The 21,045-nt window shown below is 39.1% G+C and overlaps 2 protein-coding genes across 2 annotated transcripts in view; one reads left to right on the top strand and one right to left on the bottom strand.

The window, feature by feature from the left end:
* LOC117991406 (uncharacterized) overlaps nt 1-21,045 on the bottom strand; it is a 311,428-nt gene that overhangs the window by 289,945 nt on the left and 438 nt on the right. The window lies entirely within an intron of this gene.
* Nucleotides 1-21,045, top strand: part of LOC117991296 (potassium voltage-gated channel protein Shaw-like) — a 160,771-nt gene that overhangs the window by 10,972 nt on the left and 128,754 nt on the right. Inside the window, exon 2 of the mRNA XM_034978864.2 lies at nt 13,482-13,631. Within this exon, the coding sequence (XP_034834755.1) occupies nt 13,482-13,631 (150 nt within the window). The remainder of the gene's footprint in view (nt 1-13,481; nt 13,632-21,045) is intronic.

Consider the following 21,045-nt stretch of genomic DNA (forward strand, 5'->3'; position numbering starts at 1 on the left):
GCAATTTCAAAAACCTAAGCCCATGCGGACGGCCAATTCGGATTAGCAGACTTCACACACATTTGAGAACATTATGGAGACCTCTCAGGCATGTAGGTTTCCTCACGGTGCTTTCCTTTACCAATAATGCAAGTTATATTGAACTAACTAGATGACTACGGAACCCTAAAAAGAAACGGGCCGAATTGAGAACCACCTCCTTTTTGGCAGTCGGTTAAAAAAGAGAAACTGCCAACCTATAAATTGAACCATCCACCAAAAGGTTGTTAAAAATTAACGAAGCTTCTGTAACTTGAACGACGTTTTTTCTTCGATTTCTTTTCTGCCATTTTGTTTCAGCAATTTCTTTATTCCGACATTTTCTGTTTATTCAACTAGCCTGCTTCTCATAGCCTGCAAATCACAGATATACCAGATATGCAACTAGCGTGGCCCCCTCAGTCCCTCTCGCTCAAGCAGAGGTACTTACTTGTGAAATGTTATTCCGTCTATTTTACGTTCGCTTCGGCTATTGTAGCCTAGTATACTGCAACCTACCATTGCAAAATAACTTCAAAAACAAAAAATAACAAAACGAATCAATTATTTATTTACAATACTTGAGTCAACATAACCTCACTTCACATTGTTTGCCAAAATCTCACGTACAAATATATTTTGGGAAACAAAAAAAAGTGGCCACGGTGATAAGGACAAAACATAATCATTTTGTCACGTTCTAATAAGAGCTTAAACGCATTTAGCTATCTCGCTCTAACAGTAAGTGTCACAATAGGGCTACTTCTAAAGGTATTTATTCTGAGCTGCAAATAATATATTATGTACAAAATGAGAATGTTATTAGATTTTACGTCTGAGAGAGCTGAATAACGAGGAGCAGAAGAACAAAACGCTGTATTACACTTATGATCAAAATACTTTTTCAAATCAAATAAAATCAAATCAAAAATTTTATTGCCTTTGCTGTATTGCTGAGTGTTGACATAAATTAATAAGGAACACAGAAAAATATTAATAATACAGATAAAGAACAAATAATAAAAATTATGTTATTAGGTACGTAGACCTAGGTCTAGGTCTAGGACTAGGACTAGGCCTGACTTGTTAGTCATCACCTGACTAGGCTTGCCTCATTTATTATTAAATAAAGTTAATTAACTAACCAACTCTGCCCAGCCAGGAGATGCTTACCAGTCAGTGACATTTAGTACCTCAAAAGGAAAAAGGAATCCTTATACGATCACTTTGTTGTCTGTCTGTCTGTCCGGCTGTCTGTCCTTTTGCCGTTGACCTAGATTCATAAATTTTCTAGGTTATATAGCACAAATAAAAAAATCCGCAAACCGTGAATTTGTGGTTACCTAAATCACAGAAAAAAATTTAAATTAAAATGTGTTCAAGAAAAAAATTTACTAAATCACATGTAGATGGCGCAGTCTGTCATTAACTTGCATTAACATAAAAGTGTTGTAGTGCTATAGACAAGGCTATATCTTGGCGCGTGGCGAAAATTGGAACGAACGGTGCCGTCAAGTGTCACCTTTGTTCTTGTTTGAATATTCCTTAGGAATATTCGTAGATAAACTAATAAAGGTAGATACAGTAACGTTTGCTTTCTCATTCACACTAAAAAGAGAGCACAGATAAAGTTACTAATGTGATAAACAGAGACGCAGCTAACCTATTTTTTGTCCCTCATCGTGTAACTGGTTTTTTTCAAGAATACATACAACTTGCATACAAGGCATGCAACTTTAGTTGCGAAACAAACTTTGAAAATTCGTGGCGTAATTGTATTTCTCATGAGTTATTTACTTGTTTTCACATAAAAAATGTTTAATACAAATATTGTTGATCGGTTAATATAAATATTGACTACTAAACAATGGTAATAATTGTCGTGTTATTCATTGTTACGTCCTGCTATCGCTATCTCATACGCGGTTACACAGTACTTAAATCTACCTATTATTCTATCTACGGGAATATTCTAAGCCATGGTTCATCCTTGGTTCTCCAACAGCGCCCCCTGTCAATGTCATTCAAGTGCCTTGTCGCACTGTAACACATTGTTGTCAATACTTGGACTGTCCATGTAAAAATTGAAACACTAGAAAAACGGACTCAAAAATTGTGCTGCTTATAAATTCGAAATGTACAAAAAGTATTTAAAATGAAATCTAATAAGAAACGGTATAATCTTTCCGAATGCCGGCTCAGTCTGCCAGCCGCCTCAAAGTGTATTTAGATGACTTTATTTAAATAAATAAAAGCAAAGAAACTGTACCCTTAGTATAAGATTTTATGTCTCACCAAACGTTGCTAGAATTCGAGAGTCAAAGTAAAATGAACCTAAAGTGCCTTGAATTGAAGTCAAAAATTGATGTGATGATGTCAGGGTCATCTCCGTTTGGCCGGAACGGCCAGACGGGGGTACGGGCGTCGAGGCTTTGCCTTCTTACCCGGCCGCGTCGCTGGGCATCTCTGTGCCCAGGTGTTTTTCTTTAAGCCTTACCGGCTAGGGCCTGCCATCCTTGGCTTTGGGCCCTGGTGGTTTGAAATGTCTCCGTCTTGTTTCACCGCGCAACGGGTTCAATGCCACTGTTTTTAATTTCGCAGCGTTTCCGCTTGGAGCGCTGGCTGTAGATGTGTAGACAAACTTGAGCTTTAAAACAAGGCAGTGATGATCCAGTTTACTATAATCCGGAAGGTTTTCGACACTCGAATACTATTAACGTTGGTGAGACATAAAATCTCGTACTAAGCGTACTGTTTCGAGAAACTTGAAACTTTGAAGTGTAGGTACTTAATGAACTTTACTTTTGTAATGACTTTTCCGTTTTTACTTTGATTCTCTAGAAAACGGATCTTGACTCTCGTCTCGTTGTCGGATTTCTTATGCCTGAGGGTCTCAACCTCCATTCATCTAAATATATAAAAGGAAAAGGTGACTGACTGACTGACTAACTGACTGATTGATCTATCAACGCACAGCTCAAACTACTGGATGGATCAGGCTGAAATTTGGCATGCAGATAGCTACTATGACGTAGGCATCCGCTAAGAAAGGATTTTCGAAAATTCAGTGAAATAGGGGTTTGAAATTTGTGTAGTCCACACACGCATAAGCTAGTCTAAATAATATAAAACGAAAAGGTGACTGACTAACTGATTGACTGATTTATCAACGCACAGCTTAAACTACTGGACGGATCGGGCTGAAATTTGGCATGTAGATATAATTATTATGACGTAGACATCCGCTAAGAAAGGATTTTTGAAAATTCAACCCCTCAGGGGGTAAAATAGGGGTTTGAAATTTGTGTAATCCACGCGGATAAAGTCACGGGAATAAGCTACCTACTACCCGTGCGCAATAAGTTGAGACCTGGGGGCGGTGACGCCACAGACGCGTGGTTGTACTGTAGACAAAAAAATATTACAACAAGTTTCCACCCGCGACGTTACGTTTTTTGTTTTCAAAAAGTCCAACACTTGTAACACGAGATTTCTCTCTCTATGTAAAGTTTTACCCTTCATTATAACAATAAACTTAACACACAAAATAACAAGCAGTAACTCTAATAACTATTAACGAAAAGATTATAAAATCGGAGCGCGTCGTTGTTGCGTGACGTAAGCAAGTACGAGACTAAGATGTTAAAAAAATGGCGTTGTCTACAGTACAACACGGGAGCTTGAGGGGAAGTTACAGGGGAAGCGGGCGGAGGGTTGCATTCCAGGCGAGTCTCATTAACTTATCGCGCACGGGTAGTACTGAATAATACTGAAATAAAAATTAGAATAAAACGTCTACCATTTAAGAAATAAGGACCACCGAAGTTTTTAGCAACTAGCATAGCTACAGGACCCTACTCTATGAGAGCTCTATTACACACTTGACCTTTTTCATTTATGTACCTATCCTTTACAGCTTGGGATCGTTACCCTCCACCTAAATCCAAATATCCCTGTTTGATCCCTAAGTGTGTAGCGAAAGTTTTTTACGTCTTACAATTCAGGTTACGAAGGTTATAGGTACTTCAACTTGTAAAGAGGTCCCTTCACAGACATAGAGTAGCTAGATACCGCAAACCGTCCGTCCAGCGTTCCCGAAAATATTTTATTTTCATTTCTCTCTCAATAAATTATCAGTCCTTTTTATTCGACTAAGTCAAAGCCAAAAGGAAGGGTTGTGATTTAAGCAGTCTATGCAAGTGTATTTCAAAGTCAAAGTCAAATGATTTATTCAAAATAGGTAATAAATTACTCTTATTGATTGTCTGGGTATAGTGTTAGATTTGTAAGATATAGTGGTGATAATTATAACGCAAACTTAAAACTAAAGCTACGAGGGTTCCAAACGCGCCCAGGTCTGAGAAGCGCCCACAACAAACTCAGCCGGGTATTCTTTTTATTATCACCACTTTACAAAATTATTGAAACTTATTAGAACTATCACAAAGTCGCTAAGCAACTCATTCCCAAGCTTGCTTATCATTTAAATAATCCTTTACATTGTAATAGGATTTTTCAATTAGTTTACGTTTTATGAAAACTTTGAACTTGTATTTGCTTGTATTTATGTATATTCTACGCAAGGGGCGCCTAAACAGGTTATTATAAATACAGTACAATGTCAAAATATACCAAGCGACAAGCTTTTATTTAGAGTACCTAACTACCTAGTCGGATTTTAGTTTTGTACTTTTTTTTTATTTTATAAAGAATATTAGCCATATTAAATGACTAATATTCCCCTTTCCTCTCCAACTAAGCGTCAGGCTTGTGCTAGGAGTAGGTACGACAATAGTGCAACGGGCGGGGTTTGAACCGTCGACCTTGCGGTTTTCAGTCCACTCCTTTACCGGTTGAGCTATTGAGGCTCTCTTTTCTTATTTTACTCCTCCTCTCGAATCCTCTTTTATCTCTCCTGTCGAAGTCTGTTGGCCCACGGATGCGTGGGGATTGAAACTTGTAATTGTGCATTGTGATCATCAGTAAATGACTCGTGTGACGTAATCATAGGTAGGAAATAATAGGTCCAGTTTTTTTTTCATACTATTCCATGAACTTGCGGCATCTAGTTATTCCAAGTCCGTGGGCCCCTTAATAAAGTTGGCATGTCCTTAATCCACGCTTAAAAAGATCCGCTTTTTTATGCCAGACTAGCTAACTCGGTTCGACTTTGCTGGAGTCGAATTAATTTTTAGGGTTCCGTACCTCAAAAGGAAAAACGGAACCCTTATAGGATCACTTTGTTGTCTGTCTGTCTGTCTGTCTGTCAGTCAAGAAACCTACAGGGTACTTCCCGTTGACCTAGAATCATGAAATTTGGCAGGTAGGTAGATCTTATAGCTGACATTTGGGGAAAAATCTGAAAACCGCGAATTTAGGGTTACATGACACAAAAAAAATTAAATTGTGGTCATGAACTAATAATTAGTATTTTCAACTTTCCAAGTGAGTGACTATATCAAGTGGGGTATCATATGAAAGGTCTTCACCTGTACATTCTAAAACAGATTTTTATTTATTTTTATGCATCATAGTTTTTGAATTATCGTGCAAAATGTCGAAAAAATACGACTGTAGTACGGAACCCTCATTGTGCGAGCCTGACTCGCACTTGGTATTGGTGTTTGAAATTCCCGTGGGAACTCGTTGATGTTCTGGATAAAAAGTTTTGGTGAAAATAGACAGGTAGCTTAGGTCAAAACATTTATTCAAAATTGGTATCATTGGACTAGGACTGGTCTATCAACGGACACCTCAAGTGCCTCAAACTACTGGACGGATCGGGCTGCAATTTGGCATGCAGATAGCTATTATGACGTCGATATCCGCTAAGAAAGGATTTTTGAAAATTAAACCCCTAAAGGGGGTGAACGAAGTTTGTAATTGGTGTAGTCCACGCGGATAAAGTCGCGGGAGTAAGCGAGTCTCCTATATACATCTGCCATCTGGAACTTGGAAGCTTATTATCTATATACATTTCTGCATCAAGCGTACTGTTCCGAAATCAAGCCAAGCAATCAAGCTTACGTTTCCGTCGGCCTGCGGTAAACCACTATTCGAACCGTTTTCAACTAATATTGCCACCGCAAAACCAAATCGTAATTCCCCAGTTTTGCAGGCCAGTGTTATTTCTTCAATTATTTATTAAATGCCTAACTCATTTTATTATTATAGCTCAAATGATTAAAATCAACGATCGCTTTAATTCATCATCATCATCATCATCGCGTGCCTTCTTCAAAACGAAGTTTGGAGGTCATCATGCGAAAAGCTTCTCTATTTAAAGCCGCCTCTTTCAACTTTGGGTAACTAAGCCCTGTCCACCCCCTTATATCGTCCAACCATTTGCGTCTTTGGCGACCTGGAGCCCTTTTGCCCTCAATCCTTCCTTCCAGAACTAATCTCGGAAATGAGAATTGGGCTCCTCTTTGTAAATGCCCAAAGAAAGCGATCTTCCTTCGCATGATAGTGGACATGAGTTCTCTGTCTTTGTGAACCATTTCCAGTACCTTCGTGTTAGGTGTAAAGCTGTTCCAGGTTATCTTTAGCATTTTTCTGTAGATTTAATTGCAATGTAAAAACTAATGTAAGTCTACATCAAGCGGAGATGCCTACTTACAATTTTAGCGAATTTTTGGAAATATTTACCTAAGTCGTTCAAGTCATTTCACTGCGTCGTATTCCTCATTGTTGAGGGTTGTGACCACTATCCGTTAATTACAATTACCTAAACGCACAGCCTCAAATGCCTACTGGACGGATCGGGCTTTTTGGCATATAGATAGCGGGAAAATAGAAGAGAGAAGACTTTAATAAAAAAACCGGCCAAGTGCGAGTCAGGCTCGCGCAATGAGGGTTCCGTACTACACTCGTATTTTTTCGACATTTTGCACGATAATTCAAAAACTATGATGCATAAAAATAAATAAAAATCTGTTTTAGAATGTACAGATGAAGACCTTTCATATGATACCCCACTTGATATAATCACTCACTTCGGAAGTTGAAAATACTTATTATTAGTTCATGACCACAATTTAATTTTTTTTGTGTGATCTAACCCTAAATTCACGGTTGTCAGATTTTTCCTCAAATGTCAGCTATAAGACCTACCTACCTGCAAAATTTCATGATTCTAGGTCAACGGGAAGTACCCTGTAGGTTTCTTGACAGACAGACGGACAGACAGACAGACAGACAGACACCAAAGTGATCCTATAAGGGTTCTGTTTTTCCTTTTGAGGTACGGAACCTTAAAAAGAAAGCAGAATTTTTGAAAATTTAACCTCTAGGGGGTCAAATAGAAATTTGCACGCTGATGAAGTCGCGGGCATAAGCTAGTATATCTACTATATTATGCTAGTTTTCTATTTTTTTTTTGGAATATTCGATAGCGTAATTAAGGAGTTAGGTATAGGTATGGGGGGGGGGGACACCCCGCACACCCACACGTCACCCACGCTCTCCCGCGTTACCTCCTCGATTGCCATCTCGACTAGTCGCAGCGGACTATAGGTACATTATACTCGTCAAGACAGGCAGTATCATATCAGCATAGTATGATCATCATCATGATCAACCCATTGCTGGCTCACTACAGAGCACGGGTCGCCTCTCAGAGTGAGAAGGGTTTTGGCCATAGTCTACCACGCTGGCCATGTGCGGATTGGTAGACTTCACACAGCTTTGAAAACACTATGGAGAACTTTCAGGCATGCAGGTTTCCTCACGATGTTTTCCTTCACCGTTAAAGCAAGTGATATTTAATTAATTAAAACACACATAACTCCGAAAAGTCAGAGGTGCGTGCCCGGGATCGAACCCCCTACCTCCGATTAGAAGGCAGACGTCCTAACCACTAGGCTATCACAGCTTCAGCATGGTATGATAAAATTGCTAATTTAAAATCTACTAGTATAGAATCATTTCAATCAAAGACCCTATCACATTATAAAGGTTTCTTTGATCAAGCCGCGAGTCGAGTCGAGTAGTTCTATTCAATTACTTTGTGGAACGCGAATTAAAAGTTAGATCTAAATATATAAAAGGAAAAAGGTGACTGACTGCGACTGACTGATCTCAAATTTGGCAAGCAGATAGCTATTACGACGTAGACATCCGCTAAGAAAGGATTTTTGAATATTCAACCCCTAAGGGGGTGAAATAATAACTAATAATTAGTATTTTCAATTTTAGGAGTAACATAACTTTATCACGTGGGGTATTTGCTTTGCCCGTGCATTCTAAAACAGATTTTTATTTATTTTTATGCATCATAGTTTTTGAATAATCGTGCAAATGTTGAAAAAATACGACTGAAGTAGGTATTCCGAAATATATAGGTACTTTTATTTCTAAGACCCATTATGATGCGAAAATATAATATAAAAGATTGTTTAGAGCTGCATCGGGTAGCCTTGACACCCGCTGCATGCCGCTAGATTGTGGTTCTGTTCCACTTTCCTTATTAAATGAGAAATGTTAGTGCATACATAATATAATATATATTTTTAAGTTGATTATATTTGGAAAATAAAAGGCTTTTCGAGCGTGCATGTGACATTTTCTCCTCGGTGCATTTTATTTCATCATCATCATCATCATCATCATCATCATCATCATCATCATCATCATCATCATCATCATCATCATCATCATCATCATCATCATCATCATCATCATCATCATCATCATCATCATCATCATCATCATCATCATCACCAACCGATAGACTTCCACTGCTGGACATGGATCTCTTGTAGGGACTTCCACGCGCCACTGTCTTGCGCCGCCTGGATCCAGCGGCTCCCTGCGACTCGTCTGATATCGTCCGTCCACCAAGTGGGGGGTTTTCCAATGCTGCGTCTTCCAGTGCGAGGTCGCGATTCAGCGTTCCGGTACGATGCCGTGTAGAAACCAAAGGGGCATGGATTTAATAAAAACTGCCATACCCCTTCCAGATTAGCCCGCTTCCATATTAGACTGCATCATCACTTACCACCAGGTGAGATTGCAGTCAAGGGCTAGCTTGTATATCTAGGTTGGTAGGACCATGGGAGTTGGTGGTCGCACCTACTTGTAACCGGTTATAAAACTACGTGTTACTTCAGAGTTTAACCGTAAAGGTCTGTACGCACCTGAGCTGCGCTGCGCTGCACTTCACCTCGCGGTACAGACCGTCAAAATATTATTTCTATCATTTTGTATGGCGCATATCGCACTAGAGCGGTGCTGCACAGCACTCCACCGCGCGTCGCTGCGCGTCGCGGCCGGAAAGAATATTGTGAAACGCAGCGCAGCGACGCGCAGTGCAGCGACGCTAGTGCGACATACCCAGCGGCGCGGCGCGTCTTTTCAATTTGCGTAAGTACGTCGCTCGGATAAGATACACGCGCATCGTGATAAGTATTTAATGTACCGGCATGCTAGACCTCAAAATAAATAACGTAGTTTCAATTTTTGCCACACGACGTGTGCTCTTAGAAGTATATCCTCAAAATTCCCAACCCCTAGGATGTCGGCTTCCCTCCTTACCCCTCTTCACTGTCGCTCATCTTGCGACGTTGTTGCTCGTACGCAGTTGTAGTTGAATAGGCACCTTCTAGGCAAACGCGTCCCATCTTAGGCCATATCATCACTTTCCATCAGGTGTGATCGTGGTCAAGCGTGCGCCTATAACGAAAAAAAAAAAAAAAAAAAAAAAAAAAAAAAAAAAAGTAGTGCGATCGGTACCGACGCGCGGCCTGAAGTGACGCGCCCTGCAGTGTAGCGCACCGCAGCTCAGGTGCGTACAGACCTTAACAGTGATAAACTTCATTCCTGTGGTTTCTATGTTGCGAATAGCTCCGGGGAAATCAAATAGTCCAAGAGTTTAATCAAAGGGAATCAAAGCATCAATAAATGATCAATTCGCTGACCTTTTTGATTGATCCCTCTAAACGTATTCCACAAAGGGAATATAGTTCTGCATTCTGGGAATTTCGCTTTGTGAATTAGAAACATGTTAATTAATTCCAAAGGGTCCAATGATGTTAGACCATAGATATTATTACATTTACATGACGACCTTCCTGGCGCAGTGGTAAGCGCTGTGGTCTTATTAGTGGGAGGTCCCTGGTTCGATTCCTGGCAAGGATTTGCAATTTTATAATTTCAAAATTTCTGGTCTGGTCTGGTGGGAGGCTTCGGCAGTGGCTAGTTACCACCCTACCGGCAAAGCCGGGCCGCCAAGCGATTTAGCGTTCCGGTAAGATGCCATGTAGGAACCGATAAAGGGTACATACGGGTTTAACAAAACTGCCAACCTTTTTCCAACTTAGTTCACGTCCATCTTAGACTGCATTATCACTTACCACCAGGTGAGATTGCAATCAAAGGCTAATTTGTAATGGAATTGCTAAGGAAATAAATGGCTAAGGTTTGGAATACTCTTCCAAGATATGTGTTTCCTACAAATTACAACCCGGGTATCTTTAAAACAAGAGTGAATAGGCATCTTCTAGGTAAACGCGTCCCATCTAAGGCCGCATCATCACTTTCCATCAGGTGTGATTGTGGTCAAGCGTTTGCCTATAATGAATTAAGGTGCTGATAGACTTGAGCATTCACTTGTAATGAGCATTCGTGCGAATGTTACATCACAGAAAAAACAAGAATATTTTAGCGAGCATTCTATCGAGCGTTCTGGCGAGCATTCTAGCGAGCAGATTTGCTTGGAGCTTTTTGCCGAGCCCAGCTTCTGTCATCGTTCCGCGCCCCGCCGCTCTGTGACGTCCCTCCCCGCACCCCTGTTGCTCTCCATCTCCTGTGACATCTTCATGAAGAATTGACGAGGAGCGAATAGAGCGTTCGCTAGAATTCTCAAGATGTTCGTAGCAATATTTTGGCTTTATGCTTGGCTCGGCTCGTTGTTCAGTTCGGCAAAAATAAAAACGGCGAATGCTCGATGTTCTGTTACAAGTGAATGCTCAAGTCTATCAGCACCTTTAAAAATAAATAAATAAAGCCCTTCAATCCAAATCAGATTAAGCTGAACGGAATTTCTTTTTAAATGCAGAAAAGGAACATTAATTTGGTCCGACGGATTGGACGGATACGATTTCAATGGGGTTCGAGACCAGTTTGTCTTAAAGAGATCTCTTCTAAATTGAATAAGATTTAAGGTTGTCCCTACGCGCTTATCCACACGAACGTCTTAGTTGACAAATCTATTGTTGTTGTTGTTCTAGAAATAAAATTAAGCTAGATATCGATTTATGTCTTTACTATAATATGATGCCCGCGATTTAGTCCGCGTGGATTTAGGTTTTTAAAAATCCTGTGGGAACTCTTCAATTTTCTGGTATAAAAAGTGGCATATGTCCTTTCCCGGGATGCAAGCTATCCCTGTTGCAAATTTTGTCAAAATCGGTTGAACGGTTGAGCCGTGAAAAGCTAGCAAACAGACAGACAGACAGACACACTTTCGCATTTATAATATTAGTATGGATGGATTAATTATTATTTTTGCAAGATAACAATACGAGTACCCGGCAGTCGGCACTGCGACACGGCTTTGGAGGAATCCTGCATGTCGAGTTCACAAAGATGTGTGAAGTCTGCCAATTCGCACTTGGCCAGTGTGGCGGACTTTGGCCATAGAACTAAAACTAAGGACATGATTATTATTAGGCACTAAAGCCAGATATCAACAGCTCATTTACAACAACAATTACTGAGCAATGTACCTAGTAAAATTTTAATTGTTTTGTTTTGAAAGTTATGGATCTTGAAACATCATTATTTTAGGGCAAATTAAGGCAACTTCGTGAGTAAATAAAACATTTCTTAACTAACAAACTTGATTCATAGGTATTTTACTTAGTTATAATTTAATACAACTTTAACATCAACTTTAACTTCAACTTTTTTAACCGACTTCCAAAAAGGAGGTGGTTTTCAATTCGGCCCGTTTTTTTAAATGTGTCACACCGATTTTTTCGAGGTTTCTGGACCGATTTGCAATTTTTTTTTATAACTTTAATAACTTGGCTGTATCTCATAATACGCAATAGGCATACATTGTTGGCGCAGTGGGAATCGCTGTTGGCTTATTTGTGGGGGAGGTCCCGGGTTCGATTCCCGGCAGGGGTTTGGAATTTTATAATTTCTAAATGTCTGGTCTGGTCTGATGGGAGGCCGTGACTAGTTTCCACCCTACCGGCAAAGCCGTGCCGCCAAGCGATTTAGCGTTCCGGTACGATGCCATGTAGAAACCAAAGGGGTGTGGATTTGATGAAAACTGCCATACCTCTTCCAGGTTAGCTAGCTTCTATCTTACACTGCATCATCACTTACCACCAGATGAGATTGCAGTCAAGAGCTAACTTGTATCTGAAGAAAAAAGAAAAAATAGGTAGAGAGTTTTGTTTTAATATTACAATAAAACTTAAAGCTAGCCTTATCTAATTACTATATAAATCATGACCACGTGGAATGGTGCCAAGAATACTGGCTGCATTTCCGCGCTGGACAGCCAGGCTGATCCGTTGCGCAAAAAATGAGCCAGCCCTTCTGTCACCAGATGAGGCTATTAATCGCGGTGAAATATCTCGTAAAAAATTTTTAGCACTAAGACTCCATGGCCCCAGGGTCTCCACGGCAAAAGAGAGTTTAAGTTTTCACAGAATGTGTATTTTTATTGCCGCTATAACAAGAACTTAATTATACTAAAATGGCCGCCATTAAAATAAAAATAAAAAGTGTTATACATATCTTACACCCGGCTGTACTCACGTGTTTAGTCGACATTAGCCCGACTAGTTTCGAACCCATCCGGAGTCCTATTTCAAGGAGTCAGTTCGCGCACGCGTCGCGGTTTTTTTTTTTTTTTTTTCCTTGGAGGAGGAAAACCCTCATGGATTGCACTGTGCATGCCCGACTCCACTGCAGATGTTGCGCAGTGGCCTACGGACTAAAAAACCTCCTCCACTCTTCGATAACTCCGCTCGCGGCTTCCCGGAATTGCACGAAGCATTACTTCAGGAAGGCAGCTGTTTTTCAGGGCGTGGGTCTTTGCCTCTCCCATTCATCGTCTTCTCGCTTTTTTATTATATATTTGAGTAGCTTCGCGTACTTTTCCCATTCCTCTTCGTTCTTCAACATTCTGGGTATCAGGTTTTGCGGGTTTCAATTATCTTCCTTTTCACCATTTACTAAGTTTCTCTCCTGTTGAAACACACGGCACTCAAATATAGCATGCTGCGGAGTATCCTCTTCCCCGCAGTATGAGCATTCCTCGCGTTTGACGCCGACTAACGTCGACTAAACACGCGAGTACAGCCAGGTGTAAGATATGTATCTAATATGGAAATCACTCACGATAGTTTAAACGCTGAAATAAAAAGTGTAATTTCTTGTACGATGGTAAGGAACCCTTCGTGTGCGAGTCGAACACACAATTGACAGATTTTTCTCTTTCCCAGATACGAAACTTACAAGGCAACTTTGAAGAAGATCCCCGCGACTCGTCTGTCTCGGCTAACAGAAGCGCTAGCAAACTACGACCCCGTGTTGAATGAGTACTTCTTTGATAGGCATCCGGGGGTCTTTGCACAGGTCCTCAACTATTACAGGTAACTTTTGATAAACAATAACAATATTTTTATAATTTTTGTAGTGTTTTTACCTACACTTCAAAGAAATTTCTAAATAATTTTAAATACTATCTGTCCCGGCTTACTCACGTGTGTAGTCGACGTTAGCCCGACTAGTTTCGAACCCATCCGGGGTCCTTTTTCAAGGGAGTCAAAACCGCGGCGCGTGCGCGGACGGACATTACAAACAAACTTCCATCCCCCATTTAACCCACTTAGGGGTGGAATTTCGAAAAATCCTTAGTGGAAAATATCTTCTCTTTACAAAGAACAATCAAAATTTCATATCTCTAGGACCAGCGGTTTAGGCTGTGCGTTTATATATAAGTTAGTCAGTCAGTCAGGACTTTGAATTTTATATATATATATATATATATATATATATATATATATATATATATATATATATATATATATATATATATAGATAACCAGCTTATGCTCGCGACTTCGTCCGCGTGGATTAAGCAAATTTCGAACCCCAATTTCACCCCCTTAGGGGTTGAATTTCCAAAAATTCTTTCTTAGCGGATGCCTACGTCATAATAGCTATCTGTATACCAAATTTCAGTCCGATCCGTCCAGTGGTTTAAGCTGTGCGTTGAGAGATCAGTCAGTCAGTCGGTCACCTTTTTCTACACTAATATTATAAAGAGGAAAACTTTGTTTGTTTGTTTGTTTGTTTGTTTGTTTGTTTGTTTGTTTGTTTGTTTGTACTGAATAGGCTCAAAAACTACTGGACCGATTTTAAAAATTCTTTCACCATTCGAAAGCTACATTATCCACGAGTAACATAGGCTATATTTTATTTTGGAAAAAAATAGGGTTCCGTAAGATATTTGGGTTTTTCGGACACAAGGTGTAAAAAATCAACCAGAAAAGTTACTTATTTTGCGTACGCTGCCTAAACTATAAAAGATAGAACCATAAAATGTTCTAATTAATTGTAGATCTTATAAATATCTACAAAAAAGTCCGCGACACACTATACCCATCTATGTCGAGTGAGGCACAGCAACCATTTTTTTATTTAAAAATCTTGAATTTTTTTTGGACTACATTTAAACGCGTTTATTTTACTCATGCTATTAATCCTTATCAAAATAAATGATTTCATCACTAAGAACAGTTTATGGAGATAATATTTGGTCTTTGAATGATTAAAATTGGACGTTTGGTTTTGAAGTTATGGCGAAATTAAAATATTACGATTTCTGCTGCACGGCCCGTTGTATTATATAAAGAGGTAATGTCGTTAAGTTTGTTTGTAGGGGGTAATCTTTAGAACTACTGAACCGATTTTAAAAATTCTTTCACCAGTAGAAAGCTACATTATTCCTGAGTGACATAGGCTATACGGGATCTTTAAAAACCTAAATCTACGCGGGCGAAGCCGCGGGGATCAGCTAGTCTTTTATATAGTTAGAAGAAGAAGATTACGTAACACAGAGAGAGCGCTATAGTAAAATCTTTGCGAGGATAGCGTAGGTATGGTATAAAACAAATCCACACGTCAAATAGCATCAATATAAATAATTGATTACAAGAAAATCGTCATTGATCCGTCTTCGAAGACAGACAGATGAGACTTTTATGGCACCGACAAAACTTTGCCGCCATATCGTTTTTTGCCATCATTTCTTCTCAGTTGGGAATACTTTCTACAAGTTTTATACTTATCGAAATCCATTTTAGTTCCCCCACGTAATCGTTAGAACGGCAACGTCAAACGAATATTTTATTACACGAATATACGAATATTTTTCAACACTTAGATTTGTTACAGGTTGACATAGTAATCGGGGAGAGAACGCCCCGTTACACTCGCACACCTATACATAGATCATCTATATAACTTTTTGAAATGAACTTTTGTTTTTTCGAACTTTAACTATATAAAAATCCAACATCTGACCTTCAAAAAGAGTTATTAATTACCTATTTTGAATAAATCATTTGACTTTGACTTTGACTTTATACAGTCACGAATCTACACAACCTATGAATGATAAAGACTTGATAGAATCAGTCGCTAATTTTTTTCCACGCCTGTTTCTCTGAAAATGTTTCTTTGATAATGTTTTGTTTTTACGTCAATTAAGGAATAATGGATTGTTCGTAGGTACGTTGATGTTGCCGTTAAAGTTACTTAACTAATGGTTTTATTTGGGACCGATCGTCCATTATCCCGTACAATGCTCAACGGTTGGTTACCTCGAACTTGGGCAAAGTATAAAGGCTTAGCCACACAAAACGCGTGACGGAAACGTGCTTTTAGAAGTAGATTGATAGTCGTGCATTGTGTTAAATTGAAAGAAAGAAATAAAGAAAATATATTTATCCGCTGTTAAAAGATACAACTGTTACATTGTCATCTGTGACACAACACGGAATGGGTGTAGGTACAACTCTACTATGTACTGCAACATGTGCGCCAACTCGCACAAAATGCAGGATGCTTATTTTCAACTGTGACCCGAGTGACGTCCCAGCGACAACAGTAAATTAGAAAGAACAGAACGGAACAGCATTGACAGATCACCCAAAATATTGTTTTATTCAATTCAAAGCTTTTTGTAGCTTGAGCTTTACTTATATCATAAATTTGAAAATATGTCTTTCTGCCTGCTAGTTTTTCACAGCCCATCCGCTTAACCGATTTTGATGAAATTTGGTATAGAGTAAAGCTTATATATACCCAGGACTGACCGAGGAAATTTTATGTTATTACATTTATTTTTAATCCATTGAGGGTTATCTACAAAAAAATTATATATCACTCAGTGAAGCACCAAAGTAGAACCAACCAATATCAAATGAGTTTGATAGCTATTAATTACTATGAGTGTTGAACATTGAGTTATGGAATCACCCCGACGGATAACTTTGTCCTTCCGTGCAGTTGTCATGGTATCACGCTGTCAGAGTGAACTAGAGTGAGGAAACTCTCGGTTTTGATCTTGAATCGACTACGTCTATCAAACATTAGGCTAGGGGTAACGTGAAATCAAAGAGACCTAGTTGTTTCATAGCCTACTTATCGTCAAATGTTACCTACATTAAGTATAAGTGAAGTCTCGACATATAGTAACAATTTTGCCTAACTGTCGTGAACTGTGACGCTGTCGTATCGCGTCCTGTTTGTTTGTGCCCTTAGTGAAAGTTTAAGAGTTAAGAGTCAAGTTTATACATCCTCAAGCTTGCGGTGCACCTACGTTAGTTAGCAAACTTTGTAATCCCGTTTATTTGAGAGCCAAAATTTTGGTTAATAGTACGTTAACTCCTACGTACCTACAAAGTTATATTACCCCGAATATTTAACTTTCTTTTCTTATAGGTATTCACATAATCTTATTATCTAGAGATTTCAGTGTATATAGGTAGAAAAACACAACTCCTCCTTTTTTGAAAGTCGGTTAAAAAGTAGCCTATGTTATTCCTTGATTAATCCTCTAGTTGTCTGTGAAAGTCCCGTCAAAATAAGTTCAGCCTTTCCGAAGCCGTTCCGTTTTTCCATTTGAGGTACGGAACCCTAAAAAACGAAAGACGAAAAGTTAATAAGTAAATTATAGAATCCTTAACATAATATCCGAACAATTTATATGCTAATGGTACAAACGTTAAGGATGAATTAATGCCATTAGGTCTTAGAAGGATATGTCTAAATTAATCATTGTTAAAATAAACGAATGATATATTGGGTAAAAGATTTATGTATCATAGGGAACGGTATTATCCTATAATAATATTAGTCGTGCAAAACGCGAATATATTCTTAACTAGCTGAGGCCCGCGACTTCGTCCGCGTGGAATTAGGTTTTCTGAAAATCCCGTGGGAACTCTTTGATTTTCCGGGATAAAAAGCCTATGTCACTCTGCAGGTTTTTGTCTATATCCATGCAAAAAATCATGTCAATCTGTTGCACTTTGCGACGTGATTGAAGGACAAACAACAAACCAACAAACAAACACACTTCCGCATTTATAATGAGGGTACTGATTCTGCCAAAATGTCATGGACATGGTCATGACCGAACTATACCCTACCCATGGAGAGAAGTTAGTATATAATATGGCTCTTTGTTACGTAATCCCATAGAAATGACAAAGACAAAAACTAACCATTTTGAGTCACAAACCAATCACAAACGAAACTATAGTTTCTAATTGAATTTCAAATGTTTTTTAAAAAAAAATTCGACTTGAATTTCGAATGTTTTTTAAACATGTTTGTGATTGATTGGTGAGTTAAAATGGTTTATGCCTACTGAGATTTTGTCTTTGTCATTTTTATGCGATTACGTAACAGAGATAACCCTATACTATACTTTAGAGTGTCATAAAAAATAGGTGTTCGGTACTACGCTTACGACATAAATATTGTATCGCCAGACGAATATAAGTGACATATTATAGCCACTCTAGTAAGGAAACGTGCCACGAAATATTCGAGCAGACATTTAGCCGAAGTTTGCTCTGAGGCCCGTGTCATGTCACATAGTTTATTTTGCACCCTCTTGTAAAAGGTTGACTGCTGGAATAATGATAAGTATTTGTCCTTTTTTTATTGAAAATTATATAGCAAAACTTAAAGCTAGCCTTATCTAATTAGAAAGAAAGAAAGAAAAATGTTACTTTTTAAAGCTGATGTGCCACACATTGCCAGTTAGACCTAGTTAGGTTAATTACAAAGGTAATCTGACTTCAAATCACCTGTGTTCGTTTTTGCCATCGTTCTGGTTACATCCTGTATACCTACACCACAGAGTTTCCACAGGATTTTTAAAAACCTTAATCTATGTGGACGAAATAGCGTAATATTTTGACATGTTATATTATTCGTAGGTAAAGTTAGTAGGTATAAATAATGGTAATGATTTTGAGCATAACTGAATTTTAGAGTATTCGCATCCCTTTCTTACTAATGTAATATGAAAAGGACATACACAGTTTGACAGTTTTAAATTTAATTGAGAGCTGTCAAACCTCGTGACCTAGACTTTAGAACTGCCAGTCGCGAGCCTTTTTTTAGCGTGGACTAAAATTTAGTCTTTAAATGTAAAATTCATGTTCCGTCCCGTTTTAGCAATTTTAAAAAGAAAAAGATGCGGATACTCTAAATTTAGTTTAGAGAAAGACAACAGAATCGGCGCCAATGTTTAATTAATGTTTCGAGATTACGGATCTTTTTCGTGAGATAATTTGTTCAGCGACTAATGATCACTTTGTAGTCTTAGAATATAAGGTACTTGATCAATACGGATCACATACAAAAGAGATAATTAAAGCTCAAATTAAAGCTCTACAAGATCAGAATGAAATCTGAGTTTTCTTTTGTTTATACAGGATGTAACCAGAACGCTAGCAAAAACTTAGCGTTACTACCTAAAGACAATTTTATTTTTATTTTTATTTGGGACAGTAAACAATCAGTAGGTACCCTTATCAGTACCGTTTTGTAAACCTAATTCCGCGCGGACGAAGTCGCCGGCATCAGCTAGTGAACTATAAATTAATCCCCTGCCTTCAGTAGAGACGTTAAGCGTGAACCTTCGTCATTGTGACGTCCGCTTAATGATACCCATTTCTAGCTAAATCATTTTATTATGTACACTAGCTTATGCTCGCGACTTCATCCGCGTGGACTACACAAGTTTCAAACCCCTATTTCACCCCTTTAGGGATTGAATTTTCAAAAAGTCTTTCTTAGCGGATGCCTACGTCATAATAGCTATCTGCATGCCAAATTTGAGCCAGATCCGTCCAGTAGTTTGGGCTGTGCGTTGATAGATAACGCAGCCAGGCGAGGAGACCCGTGCTCTGTAGTGAGCCGGCGATGGGTTGATCATCATGATGGATTTACCTTGCCTTGTCTTCATATTTGTAACGCATAGTACATGTACCTACAACAGTCGGCAGTAACATAAATACTGGGCAATGTCAAAATTGGGTAGGTACTTATTTGCCTGTGTCAAAAATAAATTATTTCTCAGTGATTATTAAATAGAGGGTCTTCCAAAATATGTAAAATCCACGCCCTTTGTTAGTTTTAAGTGTAATTTACTAATACCAATTTTAAATTATCGATTAAACTAAAAAAAGCACGGCAAATGATTGTGAGGTCACATTTCAATATTTTTTAATAGTAGCTCGCATACTAAGTGCGCGTTTTGACGTGTGAAAAAAAGTTACTGATTTGACTAGTTGTCAAATACCGAATTCGGTAGTGTACAGTACCCGTAGTACAAGATTTTACGTCTCACCAAACCAAACCAAATTCGAGAGTCGAAATACTTCCGCGTTACAGTAAAATGGATCTTAATCGCCTTGTGTTAAAGCTCAAGTTTGTCTACACTTCTACAGCCAGCGCTCCAAGCGGAAACATTGCGAAATTAAAATCAGTGGCATTGAATATTTGACTTCAATTCAAGGCTGTTTAGATCCATTTTACTGTAACGCAGAAGTATTTCGACTCTCGAATTTGGTTTGGTTTGGTGAGACGTAAAATCTTGTACTACGGGTACAGTACCTATTCCCCGAGGCAATTACGCTGAGTGTTGCACCCGCACGCCGGCCTCTGTGGAAAGCTGCCTTTTCTGAAATTGATCGACTTATGCTGCTTTGAGCTCTACTGGTACTGGTAGATGCCAAAAAGTTAAAAAAAAATTTTGGCTGACGCTACGGATAGCTAGTTCTATTAAATATTAAATTCTAGATGGTGCTATGGAGAGGGCTATGTTAGGAGTTTCCCTAAGGGAGAAGATCTGAAATGAGGCGATCCGCAGGAGAACCAAGGTCACTGACATAGCCCAAACTATTAGCAAGTTGAAGTGACAGTGGGCAGGTCATGCCTGTCGTAGAGGCGATGGCCGTTGGAGCCGGAAACTCCTTGAGTGGAGACCGCGTTTAAGCAAGCGTAGAGTGGGACGCCCTTCAGCACGATAGACCGACGATATAAAGAGGCTGGTGGGAAGTGGCTGGATGAGGCAGGCTGAGGACCGGGTGTGGTGGCGCTCTTTTGGGAAGGCCTATGTCTAAAAGTGCATGTCCACAGGGCCAGGCTGATGATGATGAGATGATGCCCGCGACTTTTTCCGCGTGGATTTAGGTGTTAATAAATTCTTAATTAAACAAGCTAGTGGTTATAGGACGTCCGCCTCCGTCTAAATCGGAGGTCGGGTACCTCTAACTTTTCGGAGTTATGTTGGTTTTAACCTTTTAAGTAATTAAATATCACTTGCTTTAACGGTGAAGGAAAACAACGTGAGGAAACCTGCATGCCTGAGAGTTCTCCATAATGTTGTCAAAGGTGTGTGAAGTCTACCAATCCGCACATGGGCACCTATGGTAGACTATGGCCAAAACCCTGTTCACTCTGTGAGGAGACCTGTGC

Source organism: Maniola hyperantus, chromosome 19 (assembly GCF_902806685.2).
Source record: "Maniola hyperantus chromosome 19, iAphHyp1.2, whole genome shotgun sequence".
NCBI lineage: Eukaryota > Metazoa > Arthropoda > Insecta > Lepidoptera > Nymphalidae > Maniola > Maniola hyperantus.